General features: G+C 46.5%; 2 protein-coding genes across 10 annotated transcripts; one reads left to right on the top strand and one right to left on the bottom strand.

Moving 5' to 3' along the window:
• Window positions 1-1,187: 1,187 nt before the first annotated feature.
• TATDN3 (TatD DNase domain containing 3) lies at window positions 1,188-6,416 on the bottom strand. Of its 5 annotated transcripts, XM_037405303.1 has the most exons (10): window positions 6,283-6,374; window positions 6,176-6,208; window positions 6,008-6,081; window positions 5,817-5,901; window positions 5,071-5,133; window positions 3,862-3,971; window positions 3,416-3,471; window positions 3,088-3,200; window positions 1,821-1,901; window positions 1,188-1,485 (listed from the first exon to the last, which is right to left on the bottom strand). In XM_037405303.1, the coding sequence occupies exons 1-10, from the start codon at window positions 6,346-6,348 to the stop codon at window positions 1,342-1,344; spliced, it is 825 nt and encodes a 274-aa protein (XP_037261200.1). In that variant the 5' UTR covers window positions 6,349-6,374; the 3' UTR covers window positions 1,188-1,341. The 5 variants fall into 5 exon arrangements, with proteins under 5 accessions (XP_037261200.1, XP_037261201.1, XP_037261198.1 ...); XM_037405304.1 differs by lacking the exon at window positions 6,176-6,208 and having other exon boundaries at window positions 6,283-6,363; XM_037405301.1 differs by lacking the exon at window positions 3,862-3,971 and having other exon boundaries at window positions 1,272-1,485; window positions 6,008-6,208; window positions 6,283-6,416.
• LOC119156034 (kinetochore-associated protein NSL1 homolog) lies at window positions 6,394-23,769 on the top strand. 5 transcript variants are annotated; one of them, XM_037405306.1, is made up of 7 exons: window positions 6,394-6,597; window positions 6,879-6,963; window positions 8,696-8,826; window positions 10,772-10,826; window positions 13,527-13,594; window positions 20,632-20,736; window positions 23,127-23,769. In XM_037405306.1, the coding sequence occupies exons 1-7, from the start codon at window positions 6,427-6,429 to the stop codon at window positions 23,310-23,312; spliced, it is 801 nt and encodes a 266-aa protein (XP_037261203.1). In that variant the 5' UTR covers window positions 6,394-6,426; the 3' UTR covers window positions 23,313-23,769. The 5 variants fall into 5 exon arrangements, 3 of the variants coding, with proteins under 3 accessions (XP_037261203.1, XP_037261205.1, XP_037261204.1); XR_005106952.1 differs by lacking the exons at window positions 20,632-20,736; window positions 23,127-23,769 and adding exons at window positions 14,195-15,594; window positions 15,865-17,497 and having other exon boundaries at window positions 6,398-6,597; XR_005106951.1 differs by lacking the exons at window positions 20,632-20,736; window positions 23,127-23,769 and adding exons at window positions 14,195-15,594; window positions 15,752-17,497 and having other exon boundaries at window positions 6,398-6,597.
• The last annotated feature ends 350 nt before the right edge of the window (window positions 23,770-24,119 follow it).

Genomic DNA, 24,119 nt, shown 5'->3' with positions numbered 1-24,119 from the left:
TTAAGAAACAGAAAAATTCAACGTGGAGGAAACCAAAAGTGTAAGATGTGTATCACTTACATGACAGATTTCCCGCCCCGCCCCCCATCTGGGAGCTGACATTTTCTCCAGCTGCATCCTCCTCAAAACAGGAATAAAACCCAAACCCTCGTCTTGCAGTCCTACACCCCAGAAGGCAGACACCAGGTGATTTCTGAACAGGGCATTACGAACCATTTTGCAAAGGGGCAACTGGTAGGATGCTCTGACCAGGAAGAAGTCTAGTATGAAAAATCACATAGGCACCTGAGATATAGAAGACGTGCCTGAATCTTAAAGCCAAGTGCTCTCACCATTGGTTGATAACAATGCATGATTTTGTACCCGAGGTGGTCATGGACTAATACTTATGTATCTTCTTCACTGAGCTAGTAAAACTTCCCCTAGGGAGACAAAGCCTCTGCTTCCCTCATGGACCTCAGAACAATTGAGGATCATATATAACTCACACCACTGCTGGTTTATAGTCAGAAAAACTTTGATCGGTGTTTCAACAGGCCCACACCCACACAGGTGCTGTAAGGGAGCATAAGATTCCATTTTTAGGACACTGGCCAATGAAGCAGAATCAGCAGCAGACAGACACTTGCGAGATCTTACAATATTGGGCTTGTCTACCTTCCACAACCTGTATCTCCTGATACCGAGTAAGTCCTTGAAGTAAGATCAAACCTAGTTTTTTTCCTTTGAAAACTATTAAAAAAAAATATAAAAAGATCAAAGCAAATCAAAGCCACAACCTGAGCAACTGTGAAGTTACTGTACACAAGGTAAAACGAGAGAGAAAAAAGTTGCTTCTGCATCACTCTCAGAGCCCAGTCAACGTGACGTACAGATAATGTCCATCCAGCTGGGTTTAATGGCTCAGAAAGGGATGTGCAGTCTGTAAGTCCTAAGAGGAGCTTTTGTATCAGGAGTGGGCCCACAACATGTGACTTTCTGTCAGCAGAAATTAAGGCATGAGTGGGACATTAAGCACCGCACATTAGCCATCTCCCAGGCTAGGAGCAGCTGAGCAAGGAGTCTTGAGAAACTAAACCAACAATTTTATGGTGCTCTTTGCAAAGTACTTGCTCAGAGACATGAGATGCAAATGAACAACCTGTCTTTATCACAGCCAAGAGATGACAATGGCACATACCAAGGTCTTTGAGAAATTCCCTATATTCATCCTGTGCAGCTATAACATTGCTCACTTCTTGAGCTTTCCAACAGCAAAACTCCACTTTAAGACAAGATGTGCACTGGTTTTATTCATTACACCATAAATAATAGTGTCTGCAATGTCATACATTTCTGAATCTATTTCTGAAGAAAGTTCCGAAGTTTGGGGAATACTTTCAGTGCATTCTGTGTAGTCACTTCTATAACTTCTTCAACTGGAATTCCTTTAATTTTGGCAATATATTCTGCAGCAATGTAAACATTTTTTGGTTCATTCCTCACCTGCAAGCAAATAAATAAGAAAAACACAGACCAAATTATAGATCCTGACAGATCACAGGTGTTTCACATTCAGTACTTCCTGACACAACTTCAGTCACATTGCGGCATGTGTGCCAGAAAAATTATGTGTATCTACTCTTATTGGATTATTTTCCCATTTTACCCATTACTGGATTTTCTTCTCCTTTCCCAGCCTCAGAAACACTGGTTTGTTCATCACAAAATTTTCACTTGGCAACCCATGCTTACACTACTTCCCTCTCCCGTGCCAGTAACTGACCTCCATAAGGCGTGGGTGTGGAAATACACAGAAATCCCTCCCCTGCATCATTTACCTGTTTTTCAGGCCCCAGAGCAGGAGAGTCAGTTTCCAAGCACAAACTTTCCAGAGGTAACAGTTTCACAAGCTTCTGTTTCTTGAAGAAAATAAGACAGCTATTAAATGCTTTATGCACTTAGACCTAGGGGAAAGAATATATGAAGGGAGGATATACTCTGCACTTAAAAGCAATGTCAAAAGACTTTGGTGCCACTGTCTGCACTTTATCAACAATCTCAGAATGGAAGCAAAAATACCAGAAGCTGCTCCAGAAATCCCTTCAGATTAGGATTATCCTGGTTTTTAAATATCCGGAGTACTATTCTAAGCAATGAATCCATTGTTGTTTATTAAATCATGTAGTTATATTGCACAGAATACCCTGAAGTTGCCAATGTAATTTTAAGTTGCTATTCTTCTGCATATATATTTGTGTACCTTTTTCTCATCTCTTTTACCCCTCAACCCCAGTTTGCTTTCCCTTCTCCGAGTTCCTAACCTCATCCCCAATTGTATACATCCCTCACACCCCCTCCCACTTGAATCATGCCTTCTCAGTTTCCTACATTTCCTGAGCTTATCACAGACAGCGACGATGGTTGCAGGATGGGAATAGGCTGCTACCCCAAAGAAAGAAGTTAGCATAGCTAGTGGCAGTCCAGAGTAGAAATTAAAAGAGCAGTCTCACCAAATCAAGGGCTGAACCTGACCAATACCATCTTTAAGCAATTTAGCTGCTTCTTTGCTGGGTGCATCTTGTGATAAACACAATTTTTCAAAGGTTTGTAACTTAGCCAATTGTGAGCAGATATCCTTTTGAACAGAAAGTGCCATAGCACTGTAGCAGAAACTAGTTCTTTTCCACATGTCACATCCCTGCTCTAAAACAGTACGGTGACAGAAGCTTCCAAAGAAGAGTTCACCAGAAACTACACTAAAATGAGGAAAAAAATGTCTATTTTCTTACCCATTTCTCAGGAATAGCTGAACCCTTTTAGCCAAAATTTTCCCCAAAAAATTCTAGCTAAGGCAAAAGCCCGAGGTAGAAATTTAGCCAAAGTAAAAATATGCAATGCTGTAAGCAACTGAAACTTCTATTGAGAATCATGTCAGCTGACAGCAACTGTGTGCGAGTGCTGCAAGCCCCACTTCAGACTGTACAGACTGAAAAAACAAGCATATTCTTGAGCTGCACAGTGAAAATGGTCACGTTTGCCATTGTGATAAGCTGTCAGCTATCACCTGGAATCCTCAGGCAAGGAGCAAACCCCTTTAAATGTTACCTGTTCACTCCTTATAATGGAAGGAGGAATGGAGAAGAAGTATCCAGCCTTCAACCCTTCCATCGCTACAGATGGCTTCCCATCAAAAGCATGGAGCAACACCTTTGTAGCACCTCAGAGAAAAGAAGTAAACCAAATCATTAGCAGTGCTTACAGTAGGTCTGTGATGTCAGATTCCAATGGGACCTTGATCCCATAAAGAATGAATGCAGAATCTCTGCACTACTCCTCCCAAGTTTCATGTACACAAACCGATGTGAGGACATGGCACAACTGAAAAAACTCTGTTGACAAAAGTCATGACAGAGAAAATGCATTAAAAACACACCTTGTTCCTTTAAGAGATTAATGGTTGGTCTTCCAGCTGAGCGGGAATGAACATTTCTGTATAGCAAGGAAAGGCCTGGCATTAGGAAATTCAGCAAAATACTTTTTTTTTTTGTAAACACAAACTAATAGCAGCTTGAGATGAAAATAATTAATCGGTATTATGCTTTTTAACAGGAGGAAATCTAGAGATGTGTACACAAATCATTTTAGATACAGCAAACGTGGCAACAACAGCAAGGACAGGACACAGAAGACAACTGTATTCAAGTGCAAACATCAGGAAAATTCTATAATGAAATCTCAAACTGGAGACTGATAGGACACTAATGGCAGTTAAACCCATGTAACAAAAGTTCTGTGGGTTCTCAGTAACTACAAATCCTGGAAAATATTTCCACACTACTGAGATCTGGCAAACTCTCTACTAGTATAAACAAAACCTACAAAGGCAAATCCAGTCTTCTTGCTAACTCAATCTGCTTGATGAACACCTGTCTTTGTCCTTCCTTCTGTTCATCTGTGCTGGCAAATCTTGGAGTGAAATCTAGTCCAACCTACAGTATAAGAGAAGTGAAAAAATTTTACAAACTTAATGCTTGACTAGACCACAGTACTATACATAAAGGCAAAAAATGCTTCAAAACTGCAAGGCATTTCAAAATATACATATCAGCTACTGCAATTAAGATGAGCTCATCTGTTGCTTAACTCAGAAAGGAATCCATTCTCAACCATAAACTTTTCAACTATGAAAGCATTTGTGGGCAGACACGTTACTAACGAGTGTATTTAACATTTTAATCTGTAACTGGTTTTCTGGGGTTTTATATTGTATTGAATATTATTTCAGATTAAATCTCAAATCTGTATCTTCAATACAAGTAAAATTTCTGACCTGAACCCATAGCTTTAGTCCTATCTCTAGCAAAAATTATCCACTAATGCTACACTTTTTTGATTTAAACATGTTCAGGCAGAATTTAAAGTTTGTCAAAGAAGATCCATTCACAGCTACAACAGCCAAAGTCCTTCATATACAGTACAACATGGTACATTTAGCTACAAAGCTCTGCCAATACCTGCTCTTCCACAGCCAGTGCAGAACCAGCCATAAGTCCCTCTGGTACCAACACACAAAGGAAGTAGACACTACCCTAAAGCTTTCAAGCCTCAATTAGTTTATAAATAAGACAGGAGACAACACACAGATACAGACAGATAAGGGATCACAAGAAAAAAGGACTGTACAAGTCAGTGAGGTGTACTGAAATCATAGCTCAGACTAACCTCATCAGGGAAAAAGGCAGGAAGGATCCGAATGCGGGTAACAACATGACTCAACACTTCACTGTGCCAGAGTCAAAAGACATTTGTGTGTAAGACAATATGGCATAATTATGAATCTTCCTACTAAATCCACCAGCATAAATGCCACCTATTACCTAATAATGATAATGAAGGAAAAGTGGGAACCCAGCAAATCAATGAAGGAAAGCACATTAAGAAAATTACAAATCAAACTCAACGCTTGTTCAGACTAATAGCAATGTTTATTGCATATACAAAATCAAGTATTCACTAAGTTTTTGTAATTCTGGTGACAGATGCTGCCGAAGCCACAGACATTTAAACAATTTACAGAATGCTACTTACTTCTCCAATCCCCACCAGTTTATCTTTGTAGAGTTCCATAAGTGGCAATGCAGCATCCAGATCCTGCAAGAGCAAATTAAGGACGCAACCCTCACTGCCCTCATAAGATGGAAGGGTTATAGACGCAGCATTATGATTAAATCGGTATTTCCTTCATTGTTCTTAAATTCCATACCTTAACATTTCCTATTGCTGCAAGTTGTGCAGTCAGACAGATTTTACAAACCTGCACGATTTCCCTTCTTTACTGACTGCCCCTTAATTTCAAGTTACCTTTGCAAAGGAGCAGAAGAGGTAGTTAAAACAAGGCCTGTAACAAGCCTGGCAACATCGAATGGCTGCAGGCAGCTCTGCAAGTTGTTCAGGCTAAGGGCACACGAACGGTTGGTTGCCTTCCACCCCCCACGCTAACAAGAGGGACATCTGCAAACACACGCATGCTGCCTGCTGTAAGCCAGTCACTTGGGATTTTCAAGGCTGTTTCACTGCAGTCACCCAGCCAGATGACTCCACTGAACAGTTCTGCTTCAGGAATAACAGGGACAGATGTGCTAAGAGACCCTGGGATTTGGTCCGCTAGGTCTTCCACGTTATAGATGTGCAGAAAAATCACCAGGCAGCCCCGCAGTGAAAGAAAGCAGAGCAGAGCATCCCATCGCCGGGCAGCCCCGCAGTGAGCTCAGGCGGGGCAGAGCATCCCATCGCCCACCCCGCGCTGCCCCGCCAGCCCGGCCGGCCGCGTTTACCGCCGGAGTAACGCTGCGCTGCTCCCCCGGCGACGCCTCTTGAAGCGGGTGGACTCCCAGGCACGGCAGAACAAATCCCGGGAATCTAGGCACGGCACCGGCAGAGACCGAGATGAAAGTCAGAGAGAGCAGCCGGGCCGGGCGCGGAGGGGCAGCGCCCCCGCCAGCCCCCCCAGGGCGCGGGCCCCCACCTCTCGGACAGCTCCAGGACGCGGCGGCACTCCCCCGCCTGCTCCGACACCGCCACCAGCGCCGCCACCGCCGCCTGCGCCAGACAGAAACCGCCGCCCCGCTGACACCGGGCCGGGGGGCCGCGGGGGCAGCCTGGGGAGAGAGAGGGTCGCTGCCGGCCGCCTCACCTGCTGGGCCGCCCGCACCACGGCCGCCACGTCCTGCAAGAGACACACGCACCGCCTCAGCGCCTCAGCGCCTCAGCGCCGCCGCCGCCCGCCCCTCCGCGCCTCACCGTCTGGAAGCAGGGCGCGGCGAGGTGGCAGTGGCAATCCACCGGCCCCGCCGTCACCGCCGCCATACCGCCCAGGGGAAGAGGGGGGCAGAGGCCGCGGGTTCCGCTTCCGGGCCGGCATTTTCCCTGCGTCGGAGGCAGGAAATGGCGGCCAGCCCGGCGCCGCCGCCCAGCCCGGCCGCCGCCCGGGACCCGCGGGTGCAGTGCTGCTCGCGGCGCGGGCTGGGCGAGGTGATGGCGCTCTGCGCGCCCTTCGTGCGGGCCCTGGCCCAGGGGCAGCCGGGCGGTGACGCCGCCGTGGGGGACGCGCTCGGGGTGAGGCTGAGGCGGAGGCGGAGCGGGGCGCGGGGGGGCCCGGGCCGCTGGGCCCGCCCGGGCCGCCGGGTCCGCCCGGGCCGCCGGGTCCGCCCGCCCCTGACGGGGGCCCGGCACAGGGCTGAGGTGCCCCGCGGTGCCGGCCCTCGGCCCGGCGGGGGTGTAGCGGGCCCCGGGTGTCGGCCTGGGCAAGGCGCTGAGGCAGCAGGGGCCTCTCGGGCCGCGGGGGTCGCGCACCGGTGCCGAAGGATGGCCTTCTCAGACCGCCCCGTGTCTTGCAGAGCTTCGAAACGGCGGTGCGGGAGAACGTCACCATCAACGGGCAGCCCTGGGAGGTGACTCTGGATGACTCGCTGCTGCAGAGTGGTACGCGTTGGTTTCCATTGTTTTCGTGCTGGCCGGTTTGGTTTCTGTATGTGGTGGTTTTAGTTGGGCATTTTTCCCCCGGCTGTCAGCAGCGGTAAGGGCGCTCGCAGAGCAGGTGAGGCCAGACCCCGGCCCAGATGTGCCCGTATAAAGGTGGGAACTGCTGCTCTGTGGGACAGCTGTTGTCAGAGTAGCGTTTATAAATGGAAAGAGGGGTGACCAAGGCACGTAGGGACTTGTATCCAGAAGAAAAGGGAAGGTGAAAGTGCTTTATCTGAAGGACCGTTGCTTGCTTGACAGTTCTGTCAAGATCCTTACAGATATTGAGGCAAAAGTTCCAGCTATCACTAGTACGGTGCCTACATAACTTAAACGATCTGCTCTTGACTACCAGAGAAAAGTAGCTTAGAGACTCCCAAAGTATCCAATATTAACATGGGAAAAATAAAGATTTCACCGAGCTTAACGCTTGCTGTCCTGCTGGAAAGTCTACAGCAAGCTTTTAGAAAGTCGGTATTTCAAAGCAAGGTTTTTCATTTGGGAAGTTAGGAAAAAGTGTGTTCTATTTCATCAGCTTCTCTTATCAGAGTAAAGGGAGTGTACAACATTTAATGGAATAGGGTAAGGTGATCTATTCTTAAAGATAGAACGCAGCAATAGGATCCAAGTCTGGAGGCTTCCTGCCCTCGCTGGGCAGTCAGTTTCTGTGTTTGACTGTCCTGATGGTGAAAAATTCCTTTGCTGTGGTCTGCTGGAATTCCCTTTACTCTAACTTATCTGTTGCCTCTCATACTTTTGCTGCACACCTCTGAGAAGAGCCTGCCTCTGTCCTCTCTAGAACCACCTAGTAGGTAGCTGAGAGTAGCAGTTAAATTGCTTCTAGCCTTCTGTTCTCTGAACAGACCCAGCTTCCTCAACTGCTTCTCATACGTCACGTCCTCCAGATGCCAGCCCTCTTGGTGGCGTTCCATTGGAATTGCTCCAGTACTTAATGAAAGTCTCCCAGAGCATTCAAGCTAGGATGTTATGGTCTAGGTAGGTCACCATCATGGCCGGATCGTTGAGCTCAGAGGGTAGTGTTTAATGGTTCATACTTCACCTCGGGGCTGATTACGAGCAGAGTTCCTCAGGTGTCTATTCTGGGACCTGTTCTTGTTAATGTCTCTATCCATGACCTGGAGGAGGAGTTGCCTTCACCCAATTTGCGGCTCACATCAGCCAGGGTGGGATGCAGTGAATATGTACAAGGGCAGGACCATTCAGTGTAATGTAAACGGGTTGGAGAAATGCATCCAGGAATCTCATGACATGCAGCAAGGACAAAAAGCAAAGCCCTAAACCGGGGAAGGGGTAGCCCCCTGCAGAGGTGCAGGTTGAAAAGGACCTGAGGGTCCCGGCAGGCTAACCATGAGCCAGCCTGGGGTATTATGTCAATAGCAGTGTAGTCATTAGATCTAAGAAAGTGATTAATTTTTTCCCCAGATGGTTCTCTGCCTTGCCCCCTGCCCCCCAGCTCATTTACTTCAAAAGTTAACTGGCCAGCATCGAGTTGTGTTCCAATTCCTATATCGCTTTAACAAGAGATTCAAGACTTATATTTATCTCTTCATTGATAATCGTGCATAATTTCTTATTTCAGATCTAAAACTTTTTTTTTCTTATGACTTTGCCTCAAATTAAAAAAAAAATTAGGAGAATTCCTACAATAACTTTGTGTGTTTGTCATTTTTAGGTTCCAACATTAAAATTCTTGAAGATCAGTTTGATGAACTAATAGTAGAGACAGCAGCTAAGCGTAAGCAGTGGCCTAAAAAGATACTGGTACATGCTGTCCAAACCATGAAAGCAGAGCAAGAAATGTTGGTGAGTAACCTAAGATTTTCAGAAAACCTTTGCACATAGTAGCTGCTGACCATGTGTAACTTGAAGAAATAAGTCATCCAATGTTGGGCCTTTAAGCTCGTTCCCGTAGTTGCTTTTGATTCTTCATCATATAATGAAATTGGATTTTTGCATTAACTGTGAGGGTAGTCAGATGTTGGCACAGGTTGCCCGGCGAGACTGTGGAGTTACCTCCATCCTTGGAAATGTTCGTGGAGGTATTCAAAACCTGACTGGATGAGGCCCTGAGCAACCTGCTGTAGTTGACCCTGCTTTCAGTAGGGGGTTGGACTAGACTGTCTTTAGAGGCCGTTTCCAACTTCAGCTGTTTTATGATTCTGTACTGAGGAAGACAGAGATTTTTCTTAGAAAGTTCTTTTAAGAGCCCGCATTGCATTTCTGAGAACTAAAATTGACAAACATAACTCTAGGTTAGCCAGGCATAGATGACTTGCAGTAAGTAAAAGTGCATGGGTATGTATTTGTCTTAAACCTGAGATATTTTCTAACATATATTGCCTTTTCTGATATCTCTGTTTTTTCAATATATCAAGTATGTAAAACAAACAACAACAAAAAAATCAACTAAAATAGAATATGCTATTGCATAACAAGACCTTTTAATCTTTCTGCAAAAGGAAAACTTATGTTCTACCTGAGTCTTGAAGTGAATTAGTTACTTAGAATGCCTCTCATGCTATCTTTTTTCTGTTGTTGGGGTCTTTGAATTTTACACCACCACAACTAGATAATAATTTTAATTAAAATTGTCTGCAAAATACAGAAAGATTTTAGTTTATCTTTGTAAATGAAGTGGCTTCCCCCCCCCCCCCCCATCAGCTACTTCTGCAAAGGTGGTAGTTGTTTGTCTGCTTTTCGTTAAGGAATTTTTATGTTGTTCTTTGACGGTAGCTACTCCTGGGGGGCATGTTTTCTGAGGCATAAAGAGCAACTGTGAAGACACAGTATTTAACTGCAGTTTGTCTGGAGAGAACCACTCATTTAGTGTGGTGATCTCCCTATATTGCCAAAGCAAGAGATCACCCTGTAGGTTTTCAGTTAATACATTTTGTTATATTTTTTCTTCTGCTTAGAGCTGTTAGTGTAAACTTGCTAAGAAGATGTGTGAACTGTGAAAAATTTGCTCTGGTAAAACTACAGGGAGGAATAAGGGACTTTCCTCCTACTTTTGGTTGAAGAAGGTTGGGGGACAGCTCCTGAAGGGGAGAAAAATACCAAATTGCAGATGATATAACTCAATGTTCCCATGTCTTTGCTTTGTTTCCTTCTTCCCCAGTAGTTACTTCTAATTCCACCTTTTATATAACTAAATATTAGTTGTATTCAGTATTTATTATTATTTAGCTGCATGTCACAATTAACTGATGTCAAATGAAGGACTCACAGTAGGACCAAGAAGCCAGAGAGCCTCATTTGTGAAGGAGGGTGTTCTTACTTATGCATGACAAATTGCAGAGGTAGAATGTGGTCATTTAAATGTTTTCTTTTTCTTAGCTTTTTGTCTTAATATACCCTTTGTTTGAATTTGCTCTTCTGTGAAGGGGTACTGGTTTTGTGAATGGCTCTTTAAAAGCCAGAGCTGCTCTTTTTTCCTCGGTTGTGCAGCAGGTGGCAATGCTTCTTCCAAAATGCCTGGATTTCAGTTCTCATGCTTTAATAATTAGAATTCTGCAAAGCAAAGCAGGTTTTGGAGATGTGTTTGCAGTGAACTTAACTGTGTTAACCAGAACACTATTTCCAGTAACTGAGTATCTATAAGCTGTACTTCTGAAACATTGTTTATCTAAATAATTCCAACGCCATCTCCTTGTATTAGCCTTTCTCAATTGGTCTGCTATGTGTATTTCAAGAGATCTATTTAATCATATAAGGGTGTTTCAGAATTTTTCTTTTTTTGAATATGCAGAAGCTCTACCAGCCTGTCGTAACACCAGAAAAGATAAGATCACAGCCTTCTCAAGGTAAAGATTTTGTGGGGAGGGCAATTGTCTGAGGAAACACTGCCTACCATACTGGCTAGCTGTAAATGTTTAAGTTTTCCTTCTTTAAACTTGTTTAAAATTATTGACTGTTTAAATAATTAACTAAAATAGCCAGAAGTTTGTCATAACTGAATGTATTGCTGCATCAGTTTATTGTGTCCTTTTCTCTTGTTCTAAGTACTACCTGCTGTTAGACACTGTACTTAAAGGCAAAAGCTCCTGTTCTGTGTGTATTGGGTAGAAATTGCCACGGGCCTACCCTCAAGAAGTTTTCTTACTACTTTCCTTCACCGCTGGTGGAGGTCAGATGGGGAACTAGATGGATTGCTGACATTATACTTTGACCATTCTTGTGTTTCTTTTACATGAATACTAGAAATGCTTCAATCTCTCTTCCTAATCAGTTAGTTTCTTCAGGGAATTGAAAGCAGTTGTGTGGTGCTTAGTGATGGCAGCATTGACTCTCCTAACTTGCAAAGTAGACATCAAATTTTATCCTGCCTGTGTCGCTTGTAAGGGTTGATGAAGAAACAAAGCAGCAAACAATATCATAAGGTTGCCTCATGCTTTGGAAAGATTCCGTATACAAACTCCTTGGAATAAGGCTCTGTATTTTGCAGTTGATGATTGGGATGTGCTTTTTTGAGGCTGGCCTTAAGAAATTGAAAGTTTTGTCTTGCCTGTTATTAAGTATTGAATAATGACACAATTTACCAATGCTCTTGTAAGCTGAAAAGCGTGGTTGCAGAACCCTTACTATGGATTACAGACCATGATGTAAAGCTGGTGTAACAGGTGGTGGTGTTAGAAGTTTGAGAAGCTGAGCTTAATGTTCCAGTTCTTACCCTGTTGATCTGACTTGCTCTAGACATCATTTATTTCCTCTTTGTAAACAGGAGACATTGCTTCCAGAAATGCCAGCCTGTGCAGCAAAGCAGCTAACAGGAGCAGTAAAGAGCGTCAGTTTGTCTGAGTTACTTTTGGTTTCTAGTGTCCAGATCTATGCTTTTCTGATGCAAATCAACTACTTTTAAGTTAGTAACAGCTTACACTAAGGTACTGCGTTTTTAGGTTTGGTAACAGCAAAGTCCTAGGCAAGATAGCAGCATAGGGTTTGTGCTGAATTTTAGTATTATGTAGTCTTTGGGAAGTTTATGTATCCCAGTTTAGCAAGTACAGTGGCCAGAAACCAAAAATGTTTCGATTACTCAATACCTTTCGTTTCCTTTTTTCATTTCCCTATGTTTTGGGAAGCCTTGAACACTGAGGAATATAATGCTGTCCATGTTAATCTGAACTCCTGCAGGCAAATTTCACTTAACTGTGTGTCAGTCTTTCTGTATAACTGGACTAATCCAAGTATTTATTTTTACTTAACTCCTTCCTTACTGTTTCATAGGGTCACTGGTCTTCCAATCCCAATACTCTATTGTAAGAATGCTTCACTGTGGACATATCCTTCTTTTAGAGAATGTCCATTCATAGGCCTCTGTGGTGTGTTTAAAGAGGCTGCTCTTGGACTGTTCTTCCAAACTGAATGATGGGGCATTTTAGCATCCATGTTCTTATGTGGATTGTATGTTCCTAAACCATGTCTGATCAGCACACTGGGCATGCAGACAGACAATTTAATAAAACACCGTCTCTTGCTGTTTGCTACATTTCAGCAGAGGATCACTGTCACCCTGCACTAGAATACAGTGACTGACTTAAATTTTCAGTAGCGCTAATGAGATAGACTTTGAAAGGGTTTGAGGCGTGTGTGCACCATCTAACTTTGCATCCTACTGCAGGCACTGGTGAAACCCTACAGAAAAATCATAATAGTGGAGGTGAGGCTGCTTAGTTCCCAAGAGCATGATGTTTATCTGCTGATTTTATTTTTTGTTGTTGCTATTGGTTGTGTAGCATTGCAGACAGAATGGCAGAAGACATGCAAAACATTTTTATAACAACTTTAGAGTTTAACTCTTGAGTAAAGAATTACTACTGCTTGTAAATCAATTGTCAGAAACTTACATTGTGTTGATGATCTTATTATATTGCTACTGCAATCAAATATATGCCATTTTCTCCCAGTGTTCTGCACAGGCTGCCTGCTTCAGTGTTCCTGAAAGCTGCTTTTTCTTTCTTTTCTTATTAAACCAGCAGAATTAATAGAGTTCATGTTGTTTACACTTGCTTATTTTTTATTCTTGGTGTTAATGCTTGGTAAGTTAAGCCAGGAGAAAAACATAACCTTTATTGTCAAAGCAGACTTGCTGGAGTTGTAAGATTACTTTTTTCCTCTCTTTAAAATGGGTTTCCTTCATCTCATTTTCTCCACAGTTCTGTTTATTCTGCTGCTTTCATGTGTTTTTCTCTTTTTATAGCTGTTTTCTTCCTTTATGACAAATACTCTTTGTGTCTCCTGTTTTGTATAAGCTGTAGATTTTCTAGTGAAGAACTTTATGGCTTGCTGTAGTTGAGACTGCTGGACTTTACTACATAAAGAGTAGTAACAGTGAGATAAAACATACAAGCTGTTGTCCTCAATGCTATAGTGAAAGGGATATTTTGTATGTTTAAGTTTTACACAGGGACTCTACTGCTTTTCTGTCCAGTTTCTAAGGAGTTGATAGCAAATACTGGGGGGAGTTACATTGCAGAAGTTTATTTGGGCTTTATGTTTTTCTGTAGATGCTTACATCGCAGATCTGAAGCAGGTGACAGAAACGGCATCCAAACAGATTAGTGGAACAATGAAGGTGAGATCTCTGTGTGCTCCATGAGGATATTTTCTTATGTTCTTGGTCTGATAATATGTCACAAAACAGGAGTTCTAATGCACCTTGGTTAGTCATGTACAAAAAAGCCTGTAATTTTGAAGCAAGTACATCTTTAGGTTTGGACTGCTGAAGTTGTATCTGTAAAGCGTTCCCCTCCCCTGCATGTGGTAGTAAGGGAGATGGGACTATAGGAAATATTTTTACAGAGATTGTAGAACCTGCAACATCTGAAAAATAGAACATCTTTTGAAGACCTGTACAGCTTCACATAGCATATGACATTTATTATTCCAATACCAGCTTAGACATGAACTGTGGTGTTCCTGTGATACTTACTCAGCTTAGAGATGTAATGAAGGAACATTTAAACTTGGCATACTCCTTGCTTGGCTTCTGAGTGTAGACCCTTGTCACTGGTAGGCTGGTAGCTCTGAGTTCTCAACCTTCACCTGCCATGCTAAGCATCGTCTCTGCAAACATTGAAGCTTTTGTGCCTGTCAGAATCAAGTTAACATATTTCATTCATTGTAACCATTACTTTTCCCATGTAACTTGAGATAGTTGCATTTATTTTTGCAGTCTCTCCCAGTGCTAATAGAAAGAGCAGAAGGTTTTTCCCAAGCGTTAACTTGGCAACCAATCTTGGAACTCTGCAAGCTGCGGCATGAAGTCTTTGCTGGCTGCAAGGCAAAGGAGGATAATAACGTCCAAAGTTTTGTATCGCCAGGAGAAGTCACACCAACAGACACTCTTACCAGTAAAAATCCCTATGTTTTGCTAAAAAGAAAAAAAGTTGCAGATCCATCGGAAAGAAGACGCTACCCACTTCGACAGAGGAAGATTACTTTCAGGACATGAACTTCTCATTTAGTATTTTCAGGTTGGAATATGCATTGTACTCCTGTTCGGTGCTTTCAGTCTTTTTTTCTTAAAACTTTGCCTCCTCTCCAATTCAGTGCTGTACATGGAAGCTAATTATTTAGCCTTCGATACTTCTAAATATTTCTGTTTTTACTGGCATACTGATGGTATATGAGCCTACACATACCAGTAGCATCCAATATTCAGCAAATGTATTTGGTGATTAACTCTCATTTTTTGTTTTTTACAGCATTTAGCTTGAGTTCTCATGCTTCTCAGAGTTTGTGCGCATGCTTTATGTATGTGGGCGGTCTTTTAGTAAACCACTAAGTGCTAATTTACATTAAGCATGTCTCTGAAGAGGCTGGAGAGTGTCTGGTTCTCCTAATGCACCCTCATTTATTACCAAGTCAAGTGGCTATTTTTTTAATAATTAAAAAAGAAATTCACATTGGAACATGTTGAAAACATCAGATTTGATACAGTGTTATGGTTTTTAGAAAATCCATGCACAAATCTGACATTGGTCCCTGCTATTCCATTTTTCCTGAATTTGGGTCAGCTGGGCTTATTTATAGTCGTGTTTGTTCAGACTTGGATTTTTAGTAATTGTATGTGTTTACTTACAGTGTGCTTTTCTGAACAAGGATTCGACCATCCACATCTTACCATCTCTTGTTTCATTTCATGTAATCCAATTATGCAGTCTGGGGGTTTCCTGGACAACATTGCTACATATTACAAGATCTTGACTGGGTCATGTATGCATTTGTGATGTTTGACTAAACTTTAAAGATCAGTATAGGCTGCCAGTAAATGATATGAAGTTGAACTAGCTGCCTTTTTTTTTTTTCCCTTTACACATTAGTACCTAGACGATTGCACAGTATTACTAAATTGAGCCTTGTGTCTTAACCATTCATAACTCTGGTTTATCGTTGCGTGTGCGTGCAGTAAATACTTATGTAATGTATTTCTCACACAGAAAATGGAGGGGCTTTTTAGAAGCTTTATTAATGCAATGGACTGTTGTAAGAAGATAGGTCCAACTTAATGTCTAAGAGACTGAAAATTTTCAAGAAAATGTGACAGATTTTAGCATCGTTTATTTTGTAAAGGTGAGCATCTATACTGAGACTTTGTATATTTAATTGTGTGTAAATATTTTTTCCAATTTCTCTTCTATACTGACGTGTGGTTTTTTATGAACTAACTTAAATCAGTCCAGGAAGATTAAGGTTTCAGATAATGTTATCCGTTCTAATCTTGGAATAGGTGGTGACTGAACAGTGAATGTACTTCAGAAGACATCTGTGTCAAATTTTGGCTCGAGTAACTGAAGTGCTTCCATTTACTGCCTTTGAACTCACAACTGTTATTAATCCCAGGGCTACAAAGCATCTAATGTAAGAGAGGACAGGATGTGAGAGGGACGGGAGCTGCAAAGCCGTGGAACGTGTGACTGGAACGGTTGTGTTGAAAATCCCAACTGTGGTTTGCTTCACCAGGATTCACTGATACTCTCTGAGTGTTCCTAGACTTAAGATGAGCCCTGCAAAGTTTCACATGGCTACCATTATAGTATTTAAGTGTTTACTGTGTTAATGGGAAGATTTCCCGTTCTTCTCTGCAAATAATGATAGACAAGTACAGAAAATAGCTAGGAACAGGCACATCTCTTTGAAGAGGTCCTGTCAAAAATGGCCAAGGTAGCACAAATGCCTTGGGAAATAAGGAGAGAGAGCACTATGGATTAAGACTTACTAAGCCAGTTAATGAATTCACCGTACAGTGCGTGTTAGCGTTAAGAGATTGCGGGGTAGCTGGTCTGCCCAGGGTCTGAAGGAAGGGGGAATGGATGCCCTGAGCTAGGGCAGTTGGGCCTTGTTCCGTAGCCCTTGTTTCAACTACAGCTGGGTGGGAAAAGAAAACAAATGCATCTGGCAATGCTGGCCAAATAAACAGTGTAAAGGAGGATAAAGAAAACAAGATTCCAAGTGCAGCAGGTAAACTATGAATTCACAAATCTTTAATGGCTGCTTTTGGCCAAGCAGCAATGGAAGGTGTCAGATGACCTCCCTTTAAGTGCAAGTTCTGTGATGAGCTAAACTCAACACATGAATGTTCAGCTGTTTTTCAAATTATTATTTAAAAACTCTTCAGTAAGTGATACCTGCAGCTGTCTGTGCGTGGGATCTGTTCTTCCCAGAAATACATGAAATACCTTGGTTTTCCCATTCTCGTAGCCTTTTGTCCTTCAGTTAACTTTTCATAGAAATCAGCAGTGTTATGCAAGACAAGTGTCTTAAGTGTCTTCTACTGAAATGTCACAACATCCAAACTTCTTATTTTTAACTTGGGGCGAATTGGTATTGCATCAAGAAATGTCTGGTAGTTTTTCTTTATATAGCCTTTGAATTTTGTAAGACAGCTCAATTGTGACGGATACTTGGGAACATGTGCAAGCCAAGCTTGAATTTCTTGGCTTTTTGGGGTGAGATGGAACATCTCACTGCTCGTTAGTATGTACTGTCAGCAACGTGCATGTCACTCGAGGGTGGGCCACCCCTACGCAAGAAAAACTTGCAAATTGGAGCAGTCTGTACACATACTGTTGCTGCATGTAGTTTCTGAACAAAGGGGATTACGAACAGCATGCAGGGAAGCTCCTCTTCTAGAAATCTTCACGTGGACACCGATGTCTGGAAGCTTGGGTGCGCTGGTGCTCTGAAGCCCAGTTCTGACACATACCATTCTTCAGAAGGGCCGTACTGTGCTAAGCTGCGTACAGCGACTAGTTGCATGTGTGTAGGCTGCTTCAGTGCAGACGAAAATAACAGATAAACTGCCATTATAAAATGTAAACTCAGCTGCCTAGACTGCTTTCTGGGCTTGTTTTATCTCCTGCGTAGAAACATTCTGCCTTTACTGCTGCGTTACCTGGAATTACTGTGTAGGCATTTCTACAGATGTACCAGAGATAGTTTTAATACTAAGCAGAAACTCATTCCCACAAGCAAATTTTGACTTTTAATTTCCTTTGCCACTTTGAACGTGAGCAGGCTGTATTCAGGCTCAAGGGGACTGTCCCGTGACTTGTTGCATACTTTGGGATCCTGGAAACCTTACTCTGCAGCTGCTGGGAATTATTCAATGAAGTGGGTATTTATTCAGTACTAATAAATTCTTAGTAAGCCGTTCAGGACTTGATGCTGTTAGATAGCCTGCTTGTGCAGTTGCCAGTAGCGGCAGCATTGCTCCTGGAACGGTGTGAGAGCTTCCTGTGAGGTTAATTCGAAGTCCCTCTGTGGAAGAGGACTTTGTTTCCCACAGGTCACTCTGAAGGGATGTCGAGGTATTTTGTCTGCACAGTTCATAGATTTTATTACAAGAGAATATACCTGTTCCCTGAGCTTATGAAAATACCGGCTTCTAGTCCTGTTCATTTCAGCTGCGCTAAAGCCAAAAAGGCAGCACAGAGCCCAGCATGCTCTTTCTAAGCAGTGGTCCCAACCAAGTCTGCACATGCCTATATTTCTACTCCGTTATCTTCAACAGCATGATGTGTTGTTAACACAAGATTGGACTGTTTCAGAGGAGCGGTTGTGAGCAATTCCCCCTCTAATCGCTCACTGCCTGGCGGCTAGGGCTGCCTTCTGGGTCACGTTGGTTTGGATCCCCTCAGCTGGAGAACAGCACTGAACCCACGCCTTCTGCCACCTCCATGAGCATCCCCTTGGTAAGCGTCTTGTTGGATGGTGGAGGAAGGGAGAAGCAAGGCTGCTTTTAAAGAAACCAGGGGACTGGGAACATCCTGTAAGATGCTCGGGGAGGCCAAGCGCAGTCTGGGGACTCGGGTGAGGTCTGGACACTTTGGTGAGGGTGCCCCATCCAAGTTGTAGGTCCCTGTGGCCGTTGGAGTGGGGAAAGCTCAAAGGTACTCGGTCCTCTGGGGTCGGAGGAGCTACTGAGAAAGTGTAAAGGCAAAGGTGTGGGTAGCCTGGAAGATGAAGGCAGAAGCTGCTTTGAGGTGGAACAACCGGCGAGAAGCGCTTGCCATGGGGAAGTCCTGCTTGGGTTTTTCAGTAATGCTGATGGTCCCAGAGCCTTCCAGGAAACTTGTGGCAGCGTGCAGACTGCAGTTTCTCTTGGACTCCTGAGCAGTACGGCTCTTCCACCTTCAGCACAAACTGTTAGCCAGATCTTCCTGAAAGGATAGTCTATGTTTACTCAGCTTGCAAACTTTGTAACCTCATCTCCATCTAAGCTGGATGACTCAAACTTCTGGGGAAACCCGAAAAATAGGGAAGTATCTAATTTATTAAGATACCTGGGGCTTTATGACTGCTTGCCCTAGGGTTTGGGGGCACTTAACCCTCCTCGCACGGCCACGTGTTTGCCCCGTGACTGAGCACAGCCTGGGGCGTGCACCGGTACGGTGTATAAATGCAGCTGTGGCAGAGCAAGGATGCTGAAGTACCTGCCGGTGCAAACACCTTCCCTTCCTTCAGAGCACAGGGCCGAGGCAACGGCTCAATTCGAATGTCAGGAAAGTGTGTGGAGGGCTAAAAGAAACATTGTTCAGCCTGTTTAAAATACTCTCGACGGAATAGTGGAACAGAGAGATTTTTGTCTGCAGCAACTGTGTTTTCAGCAGTCTTGTCTGGCTTCTCCTTTACAAGAAGCCCGCGGCATTTCCTTATTATTTAAAGGAACAGGGCGAGTAGCGAAAGTGAAAATCGCTTTATCCCGGCACCGGTGCCGTGCCCTCCCGCCCGCCACTCCGGGCTGAGCCGGCTGCCGCTTCTCCGCAGCTCGCCCGCTGCCGAGCGCCGATGCCGCAGGAGCGCGGCGGGCAGGAGCGGCCGGGGGTGAGCGGGCCGGGGGCTGCGGGCGGGCCGGGGGCTGCGGGGGGCGGCCCGCCCTGCCCTGCCGCCGGGAGGGAATCTGGGGAGAAAGGAAACTGCGGGGCGGGTATTTCTGCGAGTGAAAGCGGCGGCTGGGCCGCCCGGAGGGGCGCCGGGCACAGCCGGACCCCGGGGCTGGGGCTCTCCCGGGGATTTTCAGGCGGTTCCTGCCCGGCAGCGCCGCGCCCCGGGGGTGCGGGCTTTCCCCTGGCTCCCGGGGGCTGCGCTGAGTCCGCGGCGCGGCGGGGCTCGGTCCCGGGGGGTCCGGGCGGGCCAGGTTCCGCGGGCCATGTGCCGACCATGCGGGCGGCGGGGCTCCCGCGGCGGGAGGCAGCTCCGCCCCCGGCCCGGGGGGTGCCAGGTGCCGCGGTGGCCCGGGGCGGTGCGGCGCGGCCCCGGCCCCTGGGCTGCCCCGCCCCGGCCTGCCCTGCCCTGCCCTGCCCTGCCCTGCTCTCCCTCCCACCCGCCGCGGGCCGGGGCAGCCCAGCGGCGCCCCGGGGCGGCTCCGCAGCCGGCGGGATGTCGTGCGCCGTCCCGGCGGCGGCGGGGGGCAGCGCGGTGCCGCGGAGCGCGGCGGCCGAGGGCAGCCAGCAGGTAGGGGCAGGGCGGAGGCGCTCGGCGCTGCGGGCGGGCACATGGGGCTGAGTCACGCCGGGCAGCGCCGTGCCGGGAGTGCCCGCTCCCCCGGGCACCGGCCCTTCCCCTCCCGGGAGGCGGCCGTGGCGCCGGCCCCTCCCCAGGTGGGAGAGGTGCGCGGAGGGCTCGCTGCCGCCGGTACACGGCGCGCTCTGCGCCGGTTCCCCGCTGCAGGCAGCGGGGGCGCCGGGAGAAGCGCCGCGGGGAAACAGCGCTGCTCCGCCGGCGGCGGCTTGCGGGGGCCCGGCGCCTCTCCCCGCCGCTCGCACCTCCGTCTGCCCGGCCGCGCTGCGGCGAGGCAGGTGTGAGGGAGCCCGTCGGGGAGCGCCGGTCCCCGCCGCGGTGACGGGGCCGCCCGGCTTCGCCACCAGCGGCAGAGCGAGTGGCCGCGGGGCTCGGCGGCCGTCCCACGGGCATCGCCGCCGGCTGCCGCCCCTCCGCCGCGGGATGCGCTGCCCTCGGCGGGCACCGGGCGCTCGGTGGGAGGCTGGCGGTAGGTGCTGTGCAACTCGGAGTACGTGCTCGTTCTCGCGAACGGTTCCACGCCTGGTTACAGCCACCTCTGCCTGCGCCTCAAACACTAGCGGAGTGTTTCTGGCTTATGTCTTCCAGAGTCATGAGGAAGATGACAGGAAGGTGAGGAGGAGAGAAAAAAACCGAGTTGCTGCGCAGAGGAGCCGCAAGAAGCAGACTCAGAAAGCAGATAAACTCCACGAGGTGAATGGGTAATCGGTGTTTTGCCGGCACGGCTGGGGTACGGAGCGTGGGACTTGACAACAAGTGGGACTTCTCGAGCAGGTGTGGGCCTGTCGCTGCGCTGTCGCAGCTCGGGGAGCCGCGGGTGCGAGGTGGGGGCAGGCAAGCTGGGGGTGCCTGGTCGGGAGCGCTCAGTCCCTGATGCTGGCGTTTGACAGCGCAGCTCTGCCATCGGTGACGCTGCCAGGGAGAGAGGGGTCCTACCCCTGCCTCACCCTCCCTCTCTGGCTACTCCTTTGACCACCCGGTGAACCAGATCGCAGGGCTCCTCTGCCCTAAACCAAACGCATTTTCTTCTGGATTAGCATTAAGCTTGTCACGTTGGCTGTGGCAGAGACTGAATGCTTGCTGCCTTGTGAGGGGGAAGGCGATGGAGGAGGAGGGTTCGGTGCTGCTTAGTGGCAGTGCTGGCTTAAGTCAGTTCTAAAACTACAGTGTGAGACAGAAATACCCAGTTGAAGGCTTCTTAGGAACTTCAAAACCTCCAAGCGTGAGAGCTCAGTTCGGTTAGCTGTTATACTTGTATGCTCTGATAAATAACAGTGGGTGTTTCAAAAAAAAACGTGAAAGTAACTGATTCTTCCAGAAACTCTAAATACTTCTCAGTATCACAATGTGGTGTAGTTTTCTCGTGTCCCCAGTGCAAACACTGGAGGACAGGAATCCCCTTTCTCTAGTTTTGGATGTTACCTCACACAACAGTGCTTTTGTTGTAGCCAGGGCTCTTGGGGTGTTAGTTGTGCTGCTGCAATTGTGACTGGGTCAGTTGTCCAGCTCTGGAGGTTCGGCACAGGCTCTTCTCTTTCTCAGCATGGAAGGATCTGCCAGCTGTCAGCAGAGGACGAGAGGGACAGTGTGGGGAGTTTTGGGTTTGGTTTTTCCCAGATATCCTCTGAGTCAGCGACTGAGAAAGCCAGGTGCAGGGTACTTCTGGAAAGGAGTAACCCCTGGCTTTTGTGAAATCTTTTCTGGGCCCTGTGCCGTCCTGCAGCCTCTCTGATGTTCCTTCTGAACTTGAGGATCTTTCTCGTGCTGGGAATCTTCATTGCCGGGCATGCAGGTTTTCCCAGATACAGGCAGATCTGGTTGAGTAGGCATTCATTCATAGCAAGAATAATTTGCTAGTCTTGTCCCTGAAAATGGGACAGAGCAATACTCACCCCAAAACCCAACCACATGGGGTTTGGGGCAACAAGAGGCGAGCAGAGCAGAACCAGAGTCAGGGATGGACAGCGTGGCTGGAGTTCGGCTACAATAACAAGTTGGGAGGACTGTACCTGTTTTACTCCATGGGTGTGAGGTGGTGGGAGGCTGCCCAGAGGAGCATTGCCTGAGAGGCTCTCTCTGCTGCCTGCAAAGCCTACACAGGCCTTTTAAGGTATGTGTAGGCTTTGAAGTTTGCTCTGAAGCTTTCCCAGGGAGGTGACATTGAGTGGGTGACTCCTGAGCCCTAGGCCAGCAGTGAGGTGCAGACACCTGCAGGTTTTCCATGGGCTGGCTCTGAACCTCTAGCTCTCTTCTCTTTGGGATGAGAAGTCTTGACAGCAGGGACGCTTGAGACACGCATTATCAAAAAATGTGATGTGTGAGTCTGGCATCCGTCAAAGATGTATGCTGCAGAGCATCTCAAAATTCCCCTGCAGTTAACAGCAGCTTATTCACTGCCAGAGAAGGCTTAGCTCAAAAGCAGCCCAAGCGAGGGATAACCAAGGCAGTGATCAGGCTTTCTGGTAACAAAGTGGAGCTAAGAACAAGCTGGTGTGATGCTCCCTTCCTCCTCGTGAGCTCCTGGGCATCTGAGCAAGTGGCTACAAGCCCTGGCCAGCCTGGAGGAGAGTGGCTGGCACTGGTCACACTGTGCTAGGTGTGCATCTCAGCTGGCACCTGGCCTTTCCCCGCACTGGCTCAGCACAGGGGCTGCCCTTTCCTCACTGGCAAAGCCAGGCGCCAGGTTTTCCCAGCACCTACCTGCAGTCAGTCCTTTCATTTTCTATGCTCTGAGAGTGCAGAGCTGCCCTGCTGTGCTCAGCAGAGGCAGCCCAGGGCTGGAAGAGGCCACCACAGGGATGCAGCCACCCACAGCTACAGCCCTGGGCTGTTGGGGACCCCAAGGACCAGGAGCATCTCCTGGTCTTCAGGGCCACGAAAGCAACCGCAGTGTGGTCAGGGCACAGGCTGTAAAGCACTTGCCCTGTTCCAGCACCCAGGCTGTGTCTGCCTTTCTGTAGCATTTTTCACATTGTAATGAGAAACCACACTGTTTTCTACAGTTATGTGAATACACTCGAGGTAGAAGCACTGAAAGGAATGTTTTGACTATGAGTAGGATTATTTTTTTTTTCTCCTTCCAGGAATATGAGACTCTTGAGCAAGAAAATACCTCCCTGAAAAGAGAAATTGGAAAGCTAACAGATGAAATGAAACACTTGAGTGAAGTGTTGAAGGATCACGAAAAGATCTGTCCACTGTTGCACTGCACCATGAACTTTGTGACCGTCCCAAGGCCCGATGCACTCACCAGCTGCCTGCCAAGATGAGAGCTGTCCTTAGTCGCCTTTAAATGTGATGCATGAAAGTGCCATTAATGGGAGATTTGAAGAACTGTCTACTGATGGTGAAAGTCTTCCATCAGAGGGCTGGGCTTGACCATGCAGCTCTTCTCCCTGTTGAAGTGTTATAGTCTTCTGAATCTCAAGAAAACACCACTATGGAAAAAAAGGCAATTTGAACTGTGACTTCTTATTTGGTAGGATCTTCAAGCCACAGTTTTGTATTCAGAAATGTCAAAGTGCGGTGCAGCCCACCATCGGGCATTGGAATGTAGACAGGGAAAAGTACCGACCTTGAGCTGGGATGCCTTTCTCCCACACGTCCACTGCCAGTAACCCTTTGTCACTTGTCATCCATGTGTATCACATCCTGGCTGCTGTTTTTGTTTGTTTTGTTTTTTTTCTCTAAACAGGTTTGGTTAATAAAAGTGATGTCCCGTCTTTACGATGTTCTCCACCTTCTTCAGTAATTAGTCTTTATAACATCTTTGCTTTTTTCTTTACTGGTCAAATCCAAAGTCTAGTGCTAATCTTCCTGTCAGTTATTTTATTATTTGCTTATCACCTCTTCATTAGTTCCTCCTTTGAAGTGTGTGTAACAAATGAGTTTTCCCAGTCTTTAGTTCTTTAACATCCCCAGTCATCAGCCCTGCTGACATTAGTTCTTGGAGTGCTTTATATCCTAAAATATGGCTTGGCCAGTTTCTAATGCTGATTGTCAACTCTGTGTGGAAGAAAAGCAAGACAAGAGTTTGCTGGTTCTACACATTGCTTTAAAAAGCAGATTTTAAAATT

Source organism: Falco rusticolus, chromosome 12 (assembly GCF_015220075.1).
Source record: "Falco rusticolus isolate bFalRus1 chromosome 12, bFalRus1.pri, whole genome shotgun sequence".
Classification (NCBI taxonomy): Eukaryota; Metazoa; Chordata; class Aves; order Falconiformes; family Falconidae; genus Falco; species Falco rusticolus.
Note: the sequence above shows the minus strand (reverse complement) of the source record. Positions and strands in the feature narration are given on the sequence as shown.